Source organism: Entelurus aequoreus, linkage group LG03 (genome assembly GCF_033978785.1).
Source record: "Entelurus aequoreus isolate RoL-2023_Sb linkage group LG03, RoL_Eaeq_v1.1, whole genome shotgun sequence".
Taxonomy (NCBI): domain Eukaryota; kingdom Metazoa; phylum Chordata; class Actinopteri; order Syngnathiformes; family Syngnathidae; genus Entelurus; species Entelurus aequoreus.
Window position 1 is genome coordinate 10,706,330 of NC_084733.1, and position 21,264 is coordinate 10,727,593.

The 21,264-nt window shown below is 40.8% G+C and overlaps 2 protein-coding genes across 8 annotated transcripts in view; one reads left to right on the forward strand and one right to left on the reverse strand.

Moving 5' to 3' along the window:
- Positions 1-274: 274 nt before the first annotated feature.
- Positions 275-21,264, reverse strand: part of LOC133646123 (gastrula zinc finger protein XlCGF57.1-like) — an 88,569-nt gene continuing 67,579 nt past the window's right edge. For 2 of the 4 annotated variants that reach the window (XM_062041168.1, XM_062041167.1), the window contains 2 exons: positions 8,921-9,298; positions 275-2,800 (listed from right to left, as the gene is read on the reverse strand). In XM_062041168.1, the coding sequence (XP_061897152.1) occupies positions 1,590-2,800; positions 8,921-9,298 (1,589 nt within the window). In that variant the 3' untranslated portion in view covers positions 275-1,589. Of the gene's footprint in view, positions 2,801-8,920; positions 9,299-10,653; positions 11,090-21,264 lie in introns of those variants that run through there. The other 2 variants (XM_062041170.1, XM_062041171.1) reach the window with 2 other exon arrangements.
- Positions 12,889-20,191, forward strand: LOC133646122 (uncharacterized). Of its 4 annotated transcripts, none has more exons than XR_009825233.1 (3): positions 12,889-13,139; positions 13,453-19,757; positions 20,071-20,191. XR_009825233.1 is itself a non-coding variant. In XM_062041166.1 (3 exons), the coding sequence occupies exons 2-3, from the start codon at positions 13,575-13,577 to the stop codon at positions 20,144-20,146; spliced, it is 5,115 nt and encodes a 1,704-aa protein (XP_061897150.1). In that variant the 5' UTR covers positions 12,889-13,139; positions 13,453-13,574; the 3' UTR covers positions 20,147-20,166. The 4 variants fall into 4 exon arrangements, 3 of the variants coding, with proteins under 3 accessions (XP_061897150.1, XP_061897149.1, XP_061897148.1); XM_062041166.1 differs by having other exon boundaries at positions 13,453-18,613; positions 20,071-20,166; XM_062041165.1 differs by lacking the exon at positions 20,071-20,191 and having other exon boundaries at positions 13,453-18,613; positions 18,844-19,069.

A 21,264-nucleotide genomic window follows, 5' to 3' on the forward strand; every position in this document is an offset into this window, starting at 1 on the left:
CAGTATTTGAACACAAAAGTGTTTGATTGTGAGGCATTAAAAGCCACAAAATGCAACGGGTCCATCAGAGCCACAAACGCTGGCTGAGTAACAACAATATGAACATTACACAAGGGTTAAAAGTGTTTTGCACCACACCCAATGTACCTGACATTAAGCAAGCCCTCCAGTGGTTGGTCTTGAAATAAACCAGTCCCCCCACATCTACATGACTAATACGTCGGAGCTATTTGCTGTGCAAAGAAGGTACTGACAGGACCAATATAAACTAATACAAAACAAGTATTCTAATTTATTGTTACATAAGTTGGTCATCATCGTATTTTACTGGAGTCCAAAAACTTTATAGTACTAAAAAAAGGTTTAAAAAGATGGTTAAAATGAATACAGTAAATAAAGGAAAACCGAAAATAGTATGGTTCCACAACATTACAACAATGAGTGACTTTAGACAAGCAGGCTCAATGCAAGGTCAGTTACACATTCCGACTCCTTGTGACTGCAGAAGATTATAGTACACACTGATCATGACTAATAGTATCGACACAGTTCATGATTTTTACTCATTAAACATTAAAACACATCAATCATATTACTGAGTATACTGATTAATTCAAATGATCCTAACAGTTTGTCTAATTTGATTGGGGTTGGGGCCCCTGGAGGTCGACTGCTGCTATGAAGCGCTGCTCGCCGTCCATCACCCTGAAGGGGAATCAAGCGGTGGTGAAGGCGTGGGGTGTATATGCTCATTGTCTTGGGTGTGTTGATGTAGTGTCCATAGGCCTGGGGCCGTTCTGCATGCAAGCAAAAGTTCGACTCGAGGTGTCGTTGAGGAGGGAGGGAGGTCAAAAGCGTCCATCATTGAGGGGTCCTCGGGGGATGTTTTCAGAACAGCCTGCTCCTGTTGTTGCAGCGTCAAGATCATTCGAGGGAGTCAAATCGTAAATTAGGATTTTTGTTTTTCTGCGAGCAGACATTATCAATGGCTTGTCTGTTCTATTCGTCCATGCTGGCTCTCATATCCAATCTTTCCCTTTCAACCAGCTTTTCCATGATGTGATCCATCTTGCGATTGTGATCCCATAGCCCGGCCCAAACCTTCCATTTCGACCAACAGCCTTTGGGCTCCTTGAGTGTCTGCCATCGTCTTACGAATTTAACGATACACCAGAGCAGTGTCCAGCCCAATTAGCAGGTGCCCCGCGATCACGGTTCCAAATAGGTAGATGTCTTCCACGTCCTCAATGGAAAGGACTGAGAGGCACATGATTCTCCATTTATCCCAGAAATCTCTCACGTACCCTGCAGCAATGGTTCCATCAGGGCAGCCAGGCTCCCCAGAACCCCAGAATTGTGTCAATTGAGTCAAGAGTCCAGCTGATCGTTTCCATGTCTGATGTTTAGATTTGGAGGACAGCGCAAGGAAAGAGGCTTTAAAAAAGTGTAGACAAGACAAAACAAAGAGAGCAAGCAGGGAGAAGAAGGGAGCGGAAAAAAATGCGACCGCCCTCACCAGAGGCTTATTTGTATATGACAGAGAATATTTCATCACACTGAACAACTGAGAGGTTTACCTCCTGTGCGCTTTAATGTGACGTCTTTCCACCTGTGTTTTGCTGACGTTTAAGCACGTGAAAGATAGGCTTTTCTTCTGTATGTGTTTGCAAGTGTCGAGTCAAACCACAGTTCCGAGCATAACCTTTTGCACAAATAGAACAACGATAGGGTTTTTCTCCTGTGTGTGTTCGCATGTGTGTTTTCATGTTACTTTTGTTCGAGAATGTTTTACTGCACACCAAACAACTGTAAGGCTTCTCTCCTGTGTGTTTTCTCATGTGTATTTGCATTTTGCTTTTGACAGAAAATCCTTTACTGCAGACTGAACAATAGATAGGTTTTTCTACCGTGTGCGTTCTCATGTGTATTTGCATATTACGTGTGTTAGGGAATCTTTTATTGCAAACTGAACAACTGAAATGTTTTTCTCCAGTGTGTGTTCTCGTGTGTGTTTTCATGTTACTTTTGCTGGAGAATCTTTTACCGCACACCGAACAACTGAAAGGTTTTTCTCCCGTGTGTTTTCTCATGTGTATTTGCATTTTTTGTTTGTCAAAGAATCTTTTACTGCAAACTGAACATCTGAAAGGTTTTTCTCCTGTGTGTGTTCTCATGTGCGTTTGCATATTGCTTTTAATAGAGAAGGTTTTACTGCAAACGGAACATATGAAAGGTTTTTCTCCGGTGTGCGTCCTCATGTGTTTTTGCATATTACTTTTGATGGAGAATCTTTTAGCGCAAACTGAACATCTGAAAGGTTTTTCTCCTGTGTGCGTTCTCATGTGTCGAGTAAAATCACAGCTTTGGAAAAAAACATTTGTACAAACTGAACAACTGAAAAGTTTTTCTCCCGCGTGTGTTCTCGTGTGTAATTGCTTATTTACATTATCGTGAGACGTCTCGTCACTATCTGACAGTGGAGCTAAGAGGTTGTCTGCTCGTAATCCACTACAGTGGTCTCCATCAGCTTCTGTTGTCATGTGTTTTGGTGAGCTTCTGCTTGGACGTTCCACAGCTTTGTTCTCCTCACTTGGACTGTGATGAAGCTGTGAGGACTCAGGTGGTTTCTCTTCATGGTCTTCAGTCTTCACAGAGACAACAGTCAGTGGAAACTTGGTGAGATCAGCCTCCTCCTGCCCTAGAAGACACTCTCCTTCCTGAGTAATCCAGAGTTCCTCCTCTTCCTCTTTAATGTGGGGGGGCTGTGGATCCTCCTGACGACCAATCAGCTGTTGGATGTCTGCAGGACAAACAAGGAACATTTTGAAATATGATCATTGGTTTAACAAGTTTGTGTTAACGAGGTGATGTTTCAAAAGCAATGTACAGATTTTTTTTTAGTAAATTACATGTCTTGGCTCATGTTCAACATCAGGTTGCTTACCGGGTCGGACACAAACTCACGTTTAATCAAGTCGATCATCGAAGTGCGTTACCACAGTGGTAAGTAGGGATGATGCTTGAAACCGGTTTTCCCGGTTGTTCGATAAAAAAAGAACCGAGTCCTCGGACTCGAATCCCTTTTTGAGAACCGGTACCCGTTATCGAGACCACTATAGTAAAGAAAAAGAGTTGGTTCTTTATTCGAATCCCTAGGAACGAATCCTGTCCCGACAAGAAATGCCCCGGAGGACATCACAAGAAATGACGTCACGTAGCTCAGTCATTTGTCACGGTGGAGTGCAGCGGGCTGCGGTTCGTTCTCCCGGGACGCAAATGAGATGATTTATTTCTCATAAATCAGGGGTGTCCAAACTTTTCCACTGAAGGCCGCACACGGAAAAATTAAAGCATGTGGGGGCCATTTTGATATTTTTCATTTTCAAACCATAACAAAATATATGCTTTTTTTTAAATTTATTTTACCTTTAGGGGTCCCAGGGACCATAAAGGGTCTCAGTCATTAAAATGTTAAAAATAAGTCAGATTATTATTTTTTTAAAATTATTTAACGCTTACAGTAAATCTCTATATCAACTTCAAGTTTATATAAAGTAATACAAATAAAAAAAAATGTTTTATGGCTTTTCTGTCAAAAACAACTTAGTTTTTTATAGTAAAACTGAAATATGCAGTATTTAGTAATTAGAGTCCTAAAAGATCAACAATGCAGGACACCATTGATTTTAATTCTTTCATATTTTTGAGTAATCACAGTGAAAAGATAAATGAAAAAAATCACTAAATATATTTAGGATCCAAAAGGTGCCCCACTCATAAAGTGATACATTTTTATTAGGTTTTTCTTTTACTTTCAACACTTAAGTTACGAGATCAACTTCAGATATATCTGTCCATTTTATGCTGGAACTGTTTGTTTGTTTTATGCGTTTTTGTCAAAGAAAACTTTGATGTTTTTATATGGCTACTACACAATATATGCAATATTTACCACATAAAACATTTTAAAGTGAAATATTTGAAGTAATTGGAGCCCTGAAAATAATTCATTATAACATGGATTGTTTTGTCATTATTTTTTTTTCTTTTGAGCAATGGCAAAAAAAGAAAAATGAAGAAAGACAAAAGAAAAAAAAACAGACTGTGGCAGCTTTTGTGTCAACATTGCAATTTTTTCTTGTTAGATTTCACCTCATTTCACTTTTTTTAATGTTCTTTTTTATTTTTACAATAGTATTTCCAGAATGTGTGGCGGGCCGGTAAACAATTAGCTGCGGGCCGCAAATGGCCCCCGGGCCGCACTTTGGACACCCCTGTCATAAATCATACACATTACAACAGACAGGAACGAAACAAAAGGAAAAACTTACTTAGCACAGGAATACTAGAAGCTAAGGTAACTTAGCACAGGAATCATGCGCTCGAAAACCAGAAGGCCAACGTAACTGTTGCAAATGCAAACAATGAAGCCACGACGAGTGACTGGAAAAGGCAGGCTTGAATAGAGTCTCTGATGAGCAACAGGTGCGCGTACAAGGCAGGTGAAAATCATAAGTAACCATGGTGACTAAAACAAACCCCCGAAGTGCACAAAACAACTAAGGAAGTCCAAAACTAACAGAACATAACTAAACAAAACATGATCCGACAAATATATACATCATTTACTGACCTTTTTATAATAAAATATCTGTGAATTTGTATGTACAACAGTTTTGTAATATGCAATTAATTAATTCAGTCATTATTAATATACTGAGATGAAGAATATCTTATTTTCAATAAGGTTGAAAGTGTTTCTCATAATTCTTCTACTTTGTACTTTGTAAGCACTATTATTTTGAACAACCTCTTAAAGTGGATCATATCAGTACAATGTTTAACTTCTTTACTTCATCCATTCCATCATTTGATTCCACATCATTTTAGCTGTTTGCAATTTTACCAAATCATCGAACTTTAATATTTTTGACTCAATAAATAAAGTGTTTGTATGTTCTCTACAGTGTTTCCCATAAACTGCCAAGATACCTGTGGCGGTGGGGGCGTGGCTATGGGCGTGGCCACCATGACATCATCGAGTTATTTGCATAATTTACTACAATGATATGATTTTCTCTAAAAAGGCTCAAAAAATGTATACTTACTAATTAATAATAACAGTTTTGTTTTAAACGTCCATCCATCCATCCATTTTACAATATAATTACAACACTTTATGAACATATTTATATACAGATTTGAACAATAAGTTATTCACTGAAATATATTTATTAATTGTGGTTCTTACAAAAATATATATCTTATAAAAATATGAAAGCTAAAATGTCTCTTAAAGCTATGCCCCTTTAATTAGTGCATACTAAATCATTTAACTTTAGCCTACTACTACAACCATATTATTTACCAGCAACATAAAGTGAAACAGAGGCAGAGGTGTCCTGCCACAGTCAGTAACAAATAAACAGAAAACAGTAGTGGTGGTAGATAGACACAAAGCTTCATCAAACATCTGATCCACTGAACAAAGAGCTCCAAAAATCTTGATCCTACACTTCTCTTTTGTAAAGTAAATCTGAACAGCCGATATGGGCATCTACATCAACTATATGATTTACCTGAGAAGCTGGACAGGACAAAAAAAATAAAAAAAATTTGTGGCGGCCTTAATTCTTTCGTGGCGGGCTGCCACAAATAAATGAATGTGTGGGAAACACTGCTCTATATCCAACATTATGTATCAGTCTAATTGATCTTTTTTGTAACACGGTTAACGAATGTAGCGCACATTTGTAGTTATTTCCCCACATTTCTGCACAATAACTCAGATATGGTAATACTATAGTAGCGAGCAGTAGAGAATGTGAAGTGATTTGTTAAACCAAATATTGTGTGTTTTTTTCCATACACAACAACCTATCTGGACTCTATAAGAGAATCGATAAGGAATCGGTTCGATAAGTGGATTCGATAATAGGCTCGAACTCGATAACTTCTTATCAAACGTCATCCCTAGTGGTAAGATTGATATTTTTTACAATCCAAAAAAAACTTTTTACGTTGTGCAAGTCCCTGGATACAGGAGGGCTTTAAGGGCAAAAATCAAAGGATTTAAATCAGAGCCAATAATAAGAAATATTTAAAATATTTAATTGATATTGTTACACAGCAAACCTGTGTTTTTGTCTGATTATTATTGTGATCAAAAATGTTATCATTCAACGATCTTGACAATTTTTAAGCATCAGTATCAGCTCGGGATGCCAATCGAAATACTATGGTAGCGAGCAGTAGAGAATGTGAAGTGATTTGTTAAATCAAATATTGTGTGTTTTTTTCCATATACAACAACCTATCTGGACTCGATAAGAGAATCGATAAGGAATTCAGAAAAACGGTTCTGGCCAGTGTATCAATTCCTTGGAATCGCTTGCCATTTTGTCGACCGACTCCGTTAACAAATCTTCTGGGTGAGGATGAAGTCATCACGCAACGTGCTTAGTGACGTCAGACAGCAACATGGCTGCAGCCGGGCGGAATAAGCGGTTAAATTGACATTAATACCTTCTCATTCAGATGAGCGTGAGGAGACATATTCTGCCTGGTTTAGAGGCGGGCAGAAATAGCTCCAGTTCACACCTGCCGCCGGCTTGCACCGCGCCAGGGAAAAGTAGCTTAGTCACCAAGCAGTGACTAAGTTTGTGGCCAAAAGCTTGCAACAATTTGCCACAGTGGATGCACCTTTTTTCGGTAGGTGTAGGTTCAATTGTAGTCAGAGAATAGTTGCATGTTTTCCTCCAACATTGTCACTCAGTGAGTCACTATACTATACTATACAGGTGGAACACATACAATTTGAATATCATGTAAAAGTCCATTTATGTCAGCAATTGAACTTCAAACGTGAAACTAATAAGTTATATGAGCGCATGACATGCAGAGTGAGATATGTCAAGCCTTTATTTATCATCATTTTGATGATCAAGCTTTTGAAAACCCCAAATTTTCAGATTATCCATTGAAGGTTTTCATAAACCGAAATTCATAATCTAAAGAAGGCTTGAAACATCTTGAGTTGCATGTTATGAGTCTGTCATTGTTATGTTATGTTATGTTATTTTCATTTATTATGCGCCCCCCAACCAACTGTTACATCAGCCCGGGGCTGTCATTGTTAGTTTCACCTTGTGAATCTAAACAAACCTTTGCACAGTATATTTTCTACGCAGGCGAAAGAACTCTTGAAAGTTCTCAAAATGTTACGTTCTTGTGTAATTTCCATGTTTTATTTTGTTAAATTCTACAGAATTTTTTTAATTTATTTGCAAAAGACTTTTTCTATGCTATGTGCCTTTTAACACCACTGGTGGCTTTGCTAAGTCATGTTACCTCGGAACTAAACAAAATGTATGCTAATCTATCTTTTTGTTATCTTTTCCCCCCCAAATAAGAATCGATAAGAGAACCGATAAAGAACCAAATTGTTAAGCAGAATCGAAAGTGGAATCGGAACTGGAAAAATCTTATCAATTCCCTAACCCAAGTTGTGACAACGTTCACGACACATCCCCTGCTGCATGTTTCCTCACGTTAACTCTCAGTCACAGCAGCTGGAGGACGCTGTATTGAGAAAATAAAAGCACCATCAAATAGTTTTTCTCCTTCGCTGTCTACTTTGAGTGTGTCTCCAATATTGTCCACACCTGTCTCCATCTAAACACAGGGAAAAATGACGTTAAACCAAGCGCTTGGCTCCGTTTACTCCGAAGGGAAATCTCCGGGGCAAAGCCCGTGTAGTTAGTCCGCCATGATTATCAAGACAAAATACTTTAGTGCGAATGCACCTGACGTTGTATTACTTAAAATGGATGAATAAATGACGTTTTTTCAGTAATTAAAAAAATTGACGGTATTACTAACCGTCTGGAATTTTATCACTAATTATTAGAGATGTCCGATAATATCGGACTGTCGATATTATCTGCCGATAAATGCTTTAAAACGTAATATCGGAAATTATTGGTATCGGTTTCAAAATTATCGGTATCGGTTTCAAAATTATCAGTATCGGTTTCAAAAAGTAAAATTTATGACTTTTTAAAATGCCGCTGTGTACACGGACATAGGAAGAAGTACAGAGCGCCAATAAACCTTAAAGGCACTGCCTTTGCGTGCTGGCCCAGTCACATAATATCTACGGCTTTTCACACACACAAGTGAATGCAAGGCATACTTGGTCAACAGCCATACAGGTCACACTGAGGGTGGCCGTATGAACAACTTTAACACTGTTACAAATATGCGCCACACTGTGAACTCACACCAAACAAGAATGGCAAACACATTTCGGGAGAACATCCGCACCGTAACACAACAGAACAAATACCCAGAACACCTTGCAGCACTAACTCTTCCGGGACGCTACAATATACACCCCCGCTACACCTCAACCCCCCACCCCCGCCCACCTCAACCTCCTCATGCTCTCTCAGGGAGAGCATGTCCCAAATTCCAAGCTGCTGTTTTGAGGCATGTTAAAAAAAAAAAAAAGCACTTTGTGACTTCAATAATAAATATGGCAGTGCCATGTTGGCATTTTTCTCCATAATTTGAGTTGATTTATTTTGGAAAAACTTGTTACATTGTTTAATGCATCCAGCGGGGCATCACAACAAAATTAGGCATAATAATGTGTTGATTCCACGACTATATATATCGGTATCGGTTGATATCGGAATCTGTAATTAAGAGTTGGACAATATCGGAATATCGGGAAAAAAAACATCATCGGACATCTCTAGTTACAACCCAGCAATACAAAGTTGATGATTAGTAATGCATATTTTTTGAAGATGGCCGTGTCAAAAAAGTATGTCTCCACCCTGAGAGAGAATGTTAGACCCTGGATGAACATCAGTTACAAACATTTTATGAGATGATATGTGGATGTGCTGCTTACTCTGACTGTGATGAAGCTGTGAGGACTCATGGGGTTTGTCTTCAGTCTTCACAGTCAGTGGAAACTTAGTGAGATCAGCCTCCTCCTGCCCTAGAAGACACTCTCCCTTCTCAGTGATCCAGTTTCTCTCCTCTTCCTTTTTAATGTGAGGGGGCTGTGGCTCCTCCGCTTCCTCTTTAACATCAGTGAGTGGTTCCTTCTCTTCCTCTTTAACGCATGGGGGCTGTAGTTCCTCCTCTTCCTCTTTAATACAAAGGGGCTGTGGCTCCTCCCCTTCCGCTTTAAAGTGAGGGAGCTGTAGCTCCTCCTGTCTCAAATTGGAGGTTCTCCTGTGCGGCTGAGGGAGACATGCTTGTTGTCCAGTCCGCTGTTGGACGTCTGCAGGACACAAACAAAACAAACACATTTCAGACTTTCATTTGTATACTTTAGCCTTTAAATAGACCCTGCTTTTAGACCAGTTGATCTGCCGTTTCTTTTATGCTCTGCCCCCCTCTCCTTCGTGGGGGGGGGGGGGGGGGGGGGGGGCACAGGTTCGGTGGCCACGGATGAAGCGCTGGCTGTACGAAGTCGGGACCCGGGGTGAACCGCTCGCCTGTGCATCAGTTGGGGACGTCTATGCGCTGCTGACCTGTCTCCGCTCAGGATGGTCTCCTGCTGGCCCCATTATGGACTGGACTCTCACTATTATGTTAGATCCACTATGGACTGGACTCTCACTATTATGTTAGATCCACTATGGACAGGACTATCATTACTATGTTAGATCCACTATGGACTGGACTCTCACAATATTATGCTAGATCCACTATGGACTGGACTCTCACTATTATATTAGATCCACTATGGACTGGACTCTCACTATTATGTTAGATCCACTATGGACTAGACTCTCACTATTATATTAGATCCATTATGGACTGGACTCTCACTATTATGTTAGATCCACTATGGACTGGACTCTCACAATATTATGTTAGATCCACTATGGACTGGATTCTCACACTATTATGTCAGATCCACTATGGACTGGACTCTCACACTATTAACTAGATCCACTCGACGTCCATTGCAGTGGTCGCCCAGGGGGGTGGGGGGGTCCCCACATATGCGGTCCACTCCAAGGTTTCTCATTGTCCCATTGGGTTGAGTTTTTCCTTGCCCTGATGTGGGATCTGAGCCGAGGATGTCGTTGTGGCTTGTGCAGCCCTTTGAGACACTCGTGATTTAGGGCTACATAAGTAAACATTGCTTGATTGATTGATTGATTACTTGTTCGCACACTCTTGGCATTCTCTCGATGAGCTTTCAAGACCTGAAATGGTTTTCACCTCACAGGTGTGCTTAAAGCTCATTGAGAGAATGCCAAGAGTGTACAAAGCAGTTACCAGAGCAAAGGGTGGCTATTTTGAAGAAACTAGAATATAAGACACGTTTTCAGTTATTTCACCTCCACTTGTGTTCATTCGTAGTTTTGATGCCTTCAGTGACAATCTACAATGTAAATAGTCATGAAAATAAAGAAAATGCATTGAATGAGAAGGTGTGTACAAACTTTTGGCCTGTATTATATTTGGTGACTGTCTGACTTTGGTGTAGACATGTTGATACACATTGTTACGAACCGAGAGGAACATCAACCTCTCAATTATATTGTGTTTGAAACTATCTCGTTTTCATGAACAATATAAAATCAAAGCTAGTAAACATGTGCGAGTAAGAAGTAAACAAACCTGTTCTGTGCAACACAACTTGATGTTTCTTAAAAACAGCGTCCAGTAGTTGATGTTGTCGCTCCTTGTCCTCTTTTCTTTGAGAAAGTTCCTCCTCGTACTCTGCTATCGTTCTTTCGCACATTTTCACACAATCACAACACTTTACACTCACATCTGATCTCTGCTTAGCGACGTGTTGATCACTTCTGCGTCACTTTGTTAGCAGTTAACTAGCAAGCTAAGCTAGCCTGAGAAGCTTCAAAATCCCCTGAGACGAGTCGAGTTTATCCTGACATCAATAATACATAAAGTGCCGTTTTTCCTTCGACACACAAAGACGTACATATGTAGAAATGGAGGAATTAACACACATTTAAAGAAAACACTGCTTGCTAGCTTGTGTCTTCCGTCTTTTTTTCCCTTAGGCAGGCTTCTTCTTCTGTGGTTTATTGAAGGTAGGCACGCAACTTGGTGGTGTGCATTACCGCCCCCTTATGAAATGGAATGTGCACCAATATGCTACCCTACTCTAAATCATTTGATTTACGTCATTTACAACACATCGCTGCTGTAATCTTATTTAATTTTGCAACATGTCCATTTGTGTAAATCTCTAAAAACTTCCCCTACTTAATTGCGTTTACAGCTACTTTAAATTGTATTAAAATCCCTTAAAATTATGAAAATCAAAAGTGCACATATTTCATATTATTTTTGTGAAAACGGTTAAACAGTTCATTTGTTCTTTATTTTCTCCTTTTGTTCATTGTAATGTTCTATTACGTTTTATAAAACATCAAAGGTTTATTTGTCTTATAGTGCTGGTACATTGTGCATCTTTTTTCAGCTGAACTTTATAAGCAAAGATTGTCATCCATTGATTAATTGATTGATTGAAACTTTTATTAGTGGATTGCATAGTACAGTACATATTCCGTACAATTGACCACTAAGTGGTAACACCCGAATAAGTTTTTCAACTTGTTTACGTTAATCAATTCATGGTAAATCTAGTGGTTTTATTGTGTACAACAACTACTACCACAATAAATAAAATAACACAATGAAAAATTTGAAAATAGCACTTATATATTGAAGCTGTTTGCTAATACAGTTAAAGTATCCACAAAGTATCTTAACCAAAGACAATCTGCCTTCATTCAATGTTGTACTTTTATCCATAGACTTCTTATAAGTAGACGCAGCATTGGCTGCTGTGACACGAGAATTGGGGCCGCCATCTTGAAGTGGTGATGAGGAGTCGGCGAGCAGCCTAAACTGACAGTTGACAGGTAGAAAACAAAGATGCTAAACTGACAGTTGACAGGTAGAAAACAAAGATGCTAAACTGACAGTTGACAGGTAGAAAACAAAGATGCTAAACTGACAGTTGACAGGTAGAAAACAAAGATGCTAAACTGACAGTTGACAGGTAGAAAACAAAGATGCTAAACTGACAGTTGACAGGTAGAAAACAAAGATGCTAAACTGACAGTTCACAGGTAGAAAACAAAGATGCTAAACTGACAGTTGACAGGTAGAAAACAAAGATGCTAAACTGACAGTTGACAGGTAGAAAACAAAGATGCTAAACTGACAGTTGACAGGTAGAAAACAAAGATGCTAAACTGACAGTTGACAGGTAGAAAACAAAGATGCTAAACTGACAGTTGACAGGTAGAAAACAAAGATGCTAAACTGACAGTAAACAGGTAGAAAACAAAGATGCTAAACTGACAGTTGACAGGTAGAAAACAAAGATGCTAAACTGACAGTAAACAGGTAGAAAACAAAGATGGTGTTCAGCATTTTCCTGCTCAAATGAGCAGACTGTTGAAAATAGGAATCGGGGGATTACTTTTCACAAGTAAGATTTAACATTAACGTACTATTGGTTGTATTTTGTGAAAAGAATATTACCACAGAGTTGAGAAGGAGCAAAGATCTTCAATAGTACTTAAAATCGTAGCCGATAGCAAACAAGAGTATGACCATAATGGAATTGCTTATCAATGAAATTAATTAAATTTTAAAATGTCATAATTGCATAACATAAAGTTGAAATAAATGATGAAGATAAAGATTGTAAAAGCCAACAGGGGTAAAAGTTGGGACCACAGTCCAGATTGTGTAGGGATGGGGGGGGTCATATATGTTAGCTAACTAGACAATCAGATGGACAGTGGCTATATATACAGTATTATACAAGTATAAATGTATAACCATTCATACATTGTTTATGTAGGATGTACGCATGTGTTCTGTCTTGTCTGTTGAATTTATTAATAATATATGTAAAACCAGTGTTTAAGTTCACCTTGGAATTCAACAGTGAGGTGCACTTCCTCCTTTAGACAGCAGGAGGCAGCATTGCCTAGTTTACAGTAATGTCCATGATAGCAGGGCACAACAAGGAGTTCCTTTCAAGTAGACTTTAAGCTAGTTCAGTGACGATCGCAAACGTTTTCATCTGCTCGAATCTCATGCCAAACAAAGTATCATCGGTATGTATTGTTGAGTAGTATGCTAACATTTGATTGAGTTGTATTATTTGTTGGTTGTGATGTAATTTGGGACGTTTTATGGCCAAAAGTCAGTCCTGCTAATTTTCGGAATTCATACAGTGAAGTGAATGTTAGCATAGTAAGCTAGTTTGCTATAAAGCACTTATATTACATATTTTGTGGCATTTATTTGTCCATTTAAGTTCAATACACAGCATAATGCACGTTTTATCGTAATGGGATTGTGTGTGTGTAATAAGGCTGTGTGTGCATGTTTGTAATGTAAGCATCCTTTCTGCTTGTATGCTTTCAGTTTACCCTTTTTAGGGTCAATAAACCTGTGGACAAGAAGACGTTTTTCAGAGTGTTTGATCAAGAAAAGGTGTTAGGGTAAAGCCAAGATATTTCTACATATCGAGGGCGGCACAGTAAACGATGTCTTTAACGCAGAAGATAAGACAGCATACACAAGAACAAACAATGGATTGCACAGAAAGCTTATTACGAACAAAATCTACCACTTCACGTGCTTCAACGAGGTCAAAAGCTTCCTCCACCGAGGCTGCAGCTACCAAAGCACGCGCAAAAGCAGAGGCAGCCAAAGTACGTCTGTCTTTTGCACAAAAAGAAATGACACTCAAAGTGGAAAAAGCACAACTGGACGTGGAAAAAGCACAACTAGAAGCTAAGATAGACATGCTCTTACTGGAGCAGGACGCAGCAGCTGCACTCGCCAAAGCGGAGGTCTTGGAAGCCGCTGTGGAAGGAAGTGATCGAAGCAGCTCCTATCTTCACATCAAGCAGTTGTTTGAACATTCAGTTGACACATTAGAGCGCACAAAAGAATACATAGCCACTCAGGCCCAAGAGCCAAGTCAAATAAAAGTTGAATCACCACACCAACAGCCATCGTCATGGAATGAAACACAACATTATAAACCACCAGATGTGAACTCCATTCAACACTCACATCTCCAGACAGAGCACAATAAACACAGAGTTGGGTTTGTTTCTACCCTACAACAAATGACGACACCTTCACAGCCAGAAGTCACATCAGTCATCAGTCCATCTTCAAACAACATACGAGACAATCACCAAGATTACAAGTCAAGCTACAGTTCTCCTTTGCATTCAAAGTCCAGCCGTACACCTTGTCAGCCTGTCTACGATCAAGGGAATGTGGCAGACTTCGCAAGATATCTAGCTCACCGTGAGCTAGTCACAACGAGTCTGATAAAGTTCAGCGACCAGCCATGCAGTTACAGGGCATGGAAACAGTCCTTTGTGAACTCAGTCAGAGGCCTCAACATAACGTCCAGTGAAGAAATGGATTTGTTGGTCACGTGGCTAGGGAAGGAGTCAGCTGAGCATGCAAAACGCATCAGGGCTGTCCATGTCAACTCCCCTGACAAAGGCCTAAAAAGGATATGGGACAGACTGGAAACCTGTTACGGCGCACCCGAAATGGTGGAGGATTCACTCTTTAAACGGATCCACAGCTTCCCTAAAATCATCAACAGAGACTATTCAAAGCTCCATGAGTTGAGCGATTTTCTCATAGAATTGGAGGCAGCCAAGGAAGATGGAGACCTGCCTGGCCTTGCATATTTGGACACAGCGCGTGGGATAAACCCATTAGTTCAAAAGTTACCATTCAACCTCCAAGAAAAGTGGCTCAACGTTGGCACAAACTACAAATTACAACACAATGTAACATTTCCCCCCTTTTATGTTTTTGTTGACTTCATTGGAAAACAAGCTATAATTAGGAATGACCCAGGCTTCAAGTTTGCAGGTCAAATTGACACCTCAAAAGCAGACAGAGTCCAATGGAAGCAGATCCAAAATAGAGAAGTCTCAGTTCATAAGATCGATTTCCAGTCTACTGCCCCTCCTATTAATGACAAGCAATACTTTGAAGCTGATGATCCTGAGAAACAATGCCCAATTCATAAAAAACCTCACATGCTCCATAAATGTCGGGCCTTCCGTGCAATGCCGTTGGAACAACGCAAGGAATTCCTGAAAGAGAATGGCATATGTTTTAAGTGTTGCACATCCACTCAACATATAGCAAAAAACTGTAAATGTATTACCAAGTGCACTGAGTGTGAGAGCGCAAAGCACATTTCTGCACTTCATCCTGGACCTGCACCATGGATCCAGGTCCAAACCCCCCTGACACAGCTTGGCGGGGAGCAAGACTCAGGACCTTCAACTGAGGTCAGTGCTCGATGTACAGATGTATGTGGTGGCGATCAAAGCTACAAATCCTGCTCAAAGATCTGCCTTGTTAAAATATATCCTAGCGGCCGTCCTGAGAAATCCCTGAAAGTTTATGCAATCATCGACGAGCAGAGTAACAAGTCCCTTGCTCGTTCAGAGTTCTTTGAGATCTTCAACATTCAAAGTCCTTCATCTCCATACACACTCCGAACCTGCTCTGGAGTGACGGAAACCACTGGGAGAAGAGCTTCAGGCTACAACATTGAATCCATGGATGGAAAAGTGTGCCTCACTTTACCAAGCCTCCTGGAATGTGATGATCTACCTAACAACAGATCAGAAATCCCAACACCTAATGCTGCAGCCAACCATACTCACCTCAAATCAGTTGCTAACCTCATCCCAGAGCTGGATCCTAACGCGTCCATCATGCTTCTCCTTGGGAGAGACATCATCTCTGTCCACAAAGTGCGCAAACAGGTTGATGGGCCACGCGATGGTCCCTATGCTCAAAAACTTGACCTGGGATGGGTGATCGTTGGAAATGTATGCTTGGGAGGTGTTCACAAGCCGACCACAGTGAATAACTTCAACACCATTACAATTGAACAAAGGCGTCCCACAGTCTTTACACCTTGTCCTAACGTGTTTCAAGTCAAGGAGAGACATGGCCAGTTTCAAAACCCTGAATACTCAAAGATAACCTTCACAAAGAAATGTAAGCAAAATGACGTGGGCGCTACAGTGTTTCGGCAGACCAAAGATGACAACAAAGTCGGTCCATCCATTGATGACATCACCTTCCTGCAAATCATGGAGAGGGATTTGAAAAAGGACATAACCAACAGCTGGGTAGCTCCGCTGCCATTTAAGACTCCAAGGCCCAAGCTTCCTGACAACAAAGTTCAAGCCTTGAAGCGTTTTTCCTCTTTGAGACGCAACTTCGAAAGAAAACCAGTGATGAAAGAGCACTTTTTTAGCTTCATGGAAAAGATCTTTCAAAATGAACATGCTGAAATAGCCCCTCCACTCACATCTAATGAAGAAAGATGGTATTTACCAGCCTTTGGTGTTTACCATCCCAAGAAACCTGGGAACATCCGTGTGGTGTTTGACTCCAGCGCCCAATACAATGGTGTGTCACTAAACGACGTGCTGTTAACTGGACCCGACCTCAACAACACCCTTATAGGGGTACTCCTCAGGTTTCGCAAAGAAGCTGTAGCCATAACAGCAGACATTCAGCAGATGTACCACTGTTTCTTAGTCAGAGAAGAAGACCGCAATTATCTCAGGTTTTTATGGTTCAGAAACAACAACTCATCTGAAGACATCATGGAATACAGAATGAGGGTCCATGTCTTTGGAAATTGTCCCTCTCCCGCAGTGGCCATCTACTGTTTAAGACAGTCAGTGAAAAATGCAGAGCCCGTTGTAAAGCAGTTTGTCAACCGTGACTTTTATGTAGATGACGGGCTAACGTCACTTCCCTCCGTCGAAGCTGCAGTGAAGCTGCTCAAGAGGACGCAAGAGGTTCTGTCAGACTCAAACTTGAGGCTTCACAAAATCGCCTCAAATAAAGGAGAAGTCATGAACGCTTTCCCATCTCAGGACCATGCCATCAACTTAAAGGACCTGGACTTCACTTCAGATATCTTGCCCATGCAACGTAGTCTGGGACTTAACTGGGATCTAATGTCAGACACATTTACCTTTCAAGTAGCTGATGAGCAAAAGCCTTTCACCCGCAGAGGTGTCTTGTCAACTGTCAACAGCATCTATGATCCCCTAGGATTTCTTGCCCCTGTCACCATACAAGGCAAACTGATCCTGCGTGAGCTCATGGAGAACAACGGAGATTGGGATGCACCTCTTCCTCAAGAAATGGAAGAGACATGGTCAACGTGGCGATGCTCATTGAAAGATCTCAGCAATCTCCACATCCCAAGAGTTTACACACAGGCCTCTCCTACAGCGGTGTCAAAAAGAGAGATAGTCATCTTTTGTGACGCTTCCACAAAGGCAATTGCAGCAGTTGCATACTTAAAGATAACAGAGAAAAATGGAACCAACCACGTGGGCTTTCTCATGGGAAAAGCCAAGCTTACGCCCTTGTCAGAACAAACTGTCCCTAGACTTGAGCTTTGTTCTGCAGTATTAGCGGTGGAGCTTGCCGAGCTCATCACCTCAGAGATGGACATGGAGGTTGACATCACTTTCTACAGCGACAGCAAAATCGTTCTTGGTTACATCAGCAATGATACTAGACGTTTTTACGTGTATGTAAGCAACCGAGTTCAACGGATAAGAAGCTTTTCTCACCCTGAGCAATGGAAACATGTCTCCACTGAAGCAAACCCTGCAGACATAGCCACAAGGTCTGTGTCAGCGAAACACCTGTCCAGTACCACCTGGCTTTGTGGACCAGCATTCCTGAAGAACGCTCAGAATGACCAGTTTCAAAAGGGCCCTTTTGAGTTGTCTGACCCCTCTTTGGATACAGAGGTCCGCCCGCATGTTTCAACATTGAACACCACTGCAGTAATTAAACACCTGGGTTCTCAACGCTTCTCCAAGTTCTCCAGTTGGAGATCACTGATCCATGCCATTGCTCGTCTCACTCACATTGCTCGCCTCTTTCAAAAGAATCCTGCAGTAAAAGCTAACGGCTGCAAAGGCTGGCATCATTGCCACTCAGCAAATGCTGTTGAGGAACTTGCACATGCTAAGAAAACCATCATTCGTGCAGTTCAAGAAGACATATATGCTCAAGAGTATGCTTCCATCAAAAATGGTAAAGGGCTTTCCAAAGACAATAATCTCAAAGCCTTAGACCCTCTCATTGATGCCGATGGTCTGCTAAGAATTGGGGGTCGCATAAAAGAAGCCAAACTCTCTTTGGAGGAGAAATCGCCTCTCATAATCCCTGGCAAGCACCATATTTCCACGCTTCTGGTCAGGCACTACCATCAGAAAATACAACACCAGGGCAGATTATTCACTGAAGGTGCTTTAAGAGCTGCTGGATTTTGGATTGTTGGTGGTAAAAGACGAGTCAGCAGTGTGATCTATGGATGTGTTAAATGCCGCAAACTTCGCGCTTTGCCTCAGACTCAAAAGATGGCTGATCTTCCAGCTGATCGCCTGTCCACTGAACCTCCATTTACCAACGTTGGGCTGGACGTTTTTGGACCTTGGACAGTGTCTGCACGTCGTACACGAGGTGGCCTTGCACAAGACAAAAGGTGGGCCGTACTATTCACCTGTATGAGTGTCAGAGCCGTGCACATAGAGGTCATTGAATCATTAGACACGTCATGTTTCATCAATGCCTTAAGGCGTTTCCTTGCTATCAGGGGCCCAGTGAAATTAATTCGGTCCGATAGAGGCACCAACTTCATAAGTGCATGCAAAGAGCTCAAGATTCCATCCAACATTGATAACACATCTGTAGAAAAGTTTTTGTCCGATCAAGATTGCAGATGGATGTTCAACGTGCCTCACGCATCTCACATGGGTGGGCCATGGGAGAGGATGATTGGTGTGGCAAGAAGGATCCTTGACGCCATGTTCCTGCAGCTTGGGACCTCAAAGCTGACCCACGAGGGTCTCTCCACACTTTTGGCAGAGGTGACTGCCATCATCAATGCCAGACCTCTTGTACCAGTGTCCACCGACCCAGATGACCCGCAAATACTCTCACCAGCAACACTCCTCACACAAAAGGTCAGTCCTTCAACTGCTCCCGTAGGCGACTGGGTAAAAGATCTCCACAAGCAACAGTGGCGTCAAATCCAGCATTTGGCTCAAACCTTTTGGAACAAATGGAAGAAGCAATACCTATCCACACTTCAGCCACGGAGGAAGTGGCATTCACCCCACCCTAACCTCCTGCCTGGAAGTGTAGTGCTCCTCAAAGATGACCAACTGAAGAGAAACCATTGGCCTTTAGGACTAATTACACAAGTCTTCCCAAGCAAAGATGGCAGAGTTCGCAAAGTGGAGATAAAAGTCTCCAGAAAGGATGGGACCAAAGTGTTCCTGCGGCCGGTCACAGAGACAATCCTGCTTATGGCACCAGAGAAGCCATAGTATCCTTTGGGACAGTTTGGTAGTGGCGGTTTAATCCGCCAGGCGGGGAGTGTTCTGTCTTGTCTGTTGAATTTATTAATAATATATGTAAAACCAGTGTTTAAGTTCACCTTGGAATTCAACAGTGAGGTGCACTTCCTCCTTTAGACAGCAGGAGGCAGCATTGCCTAGTTTACAGTAATGTCCATGATAGCAGGGCACAACAAGGAGTTCCTTTCAAGTAGACTTTAAGCTAGTTCAGTGACGATCGCAAACGTTTTCATCTGCTCGAATCTCATGCCAAACAAAGTATCATCGGTATGTATTGTTGAGTAGTATGCTAACATTTGATTGAGTTGTATTATTTGTTGGTTGTGATGTAATTTGGGACGTTTTATGGCCAAAAGTCAGTCCTGCTAATTTTCGGAATTCATACAGTGAAGTGAATGTTAGCATAGTAAGCTAGTTTGCTATAAAGCACTTATATTACATATTTTGTGGCATTTATTTGTCCATTTAAGTTCAATACACAGCATAATGCACGTTTTATCGTAATGGGATTGTGTGTGTGTAATAAGGCTGTGTGTGCATGTTTGTAATGTAAGCATCCTTTCTGCTTGTATGCTTTCAGTTTACCCTTTTTAGGGTCAATAAACCTGTGGACAAGAAGACGTTTTTCAGAGTGTTTGATCAAGAAAAGGTGTTAGGGTAAAGCCAAGATATTTCTACATATCGAGGGCGGCACAGCATGTATATATAACCTAATCATATTGTTTCTTCAACTTAAAAATAGCTGACCGTTTTTTTCCCCCTTCTCTGGGATTATATTCCCAGTTTTGATCTCGGACGTCTGGTCACTTATAGCATATAAGAATATTCTATTACTGTTAAGCAATCTATGAATAATAAAACACGCCAAAACATGTGTCCTTTATCATAGCTATACGTATGACAAAAAAGCGTGTGAAAATCAGTGGTATTCAGTGAGGTAAGATGAATTAAATGCGCTGACAGTTCATTGCTCCTGCCAAATGAATTGCACTGAGTGGAGCGGATCACCACTCCAAGATGGCGACCCCGAGTCTCGTCAGCGCCAGTAGGCAGTAGCGCTCGATGCTGCGTCTACTTAGAAGATGTCCATGCCTTTATCCCTTTTCTCTTCTTCCAAACGTGTCTTCTTCATTACGTTTATCTTAACGTCATTATCCAGCACCACCTGCTGGTCACATTGTGTATCACAGTCAGTTTACCTGCATATCGTGACGTAGAAACCGGACGTCAATCAAAAGTGCAGATTCTAACCATTGTAATCACTTCTATGGTTTGAAAATGTTGTGAATGTTCAGTGGGCCGCACTGAAATGTTAATTATGTCGTATTATGCCAAAGTAGCCCAATTAACTGCTTTTTTAAAATTATGTTTTGCAAGACCCGTGTCACGTGACGTCAAACTTGACACCTCATTGGCTGGTTCTGAGACAGGATCGATTGCTTCTGTCTTAATTTACTGAAAGCGATTCTTGCATTTTGAAGCATCACATTTTTTTGACACTGACTTTTTGACACTGAATTTTTATACATATAATTTCTTTACACTGTATTTTTATACATTGAATTATTTTACATTGAATGTTTATACACTAAATTGTGAAACACTGAGTTTATTTTCAATTCAATTGTCAGAATAATTTGACGTAAAAAAAAAAAAAAATCAAAATTCAGACACAAATAATCAGTTACATAAATTCAGTTTAAAAATAAAATAAAAAAGCTTTCACAAATAAAGACACAAATAGACCTCCTTACATTGGATGAAGAACAAAGTA

What these genes read in the sequence shown, in the direction of transcription:
- LOC133646122 (XM_062041164.1), top strand. Translation starts at nt 13,575, where the DNA reads ATGTCTTTAACGCAGAAGATAAGACAGCATACACAAGAACAAACAATG.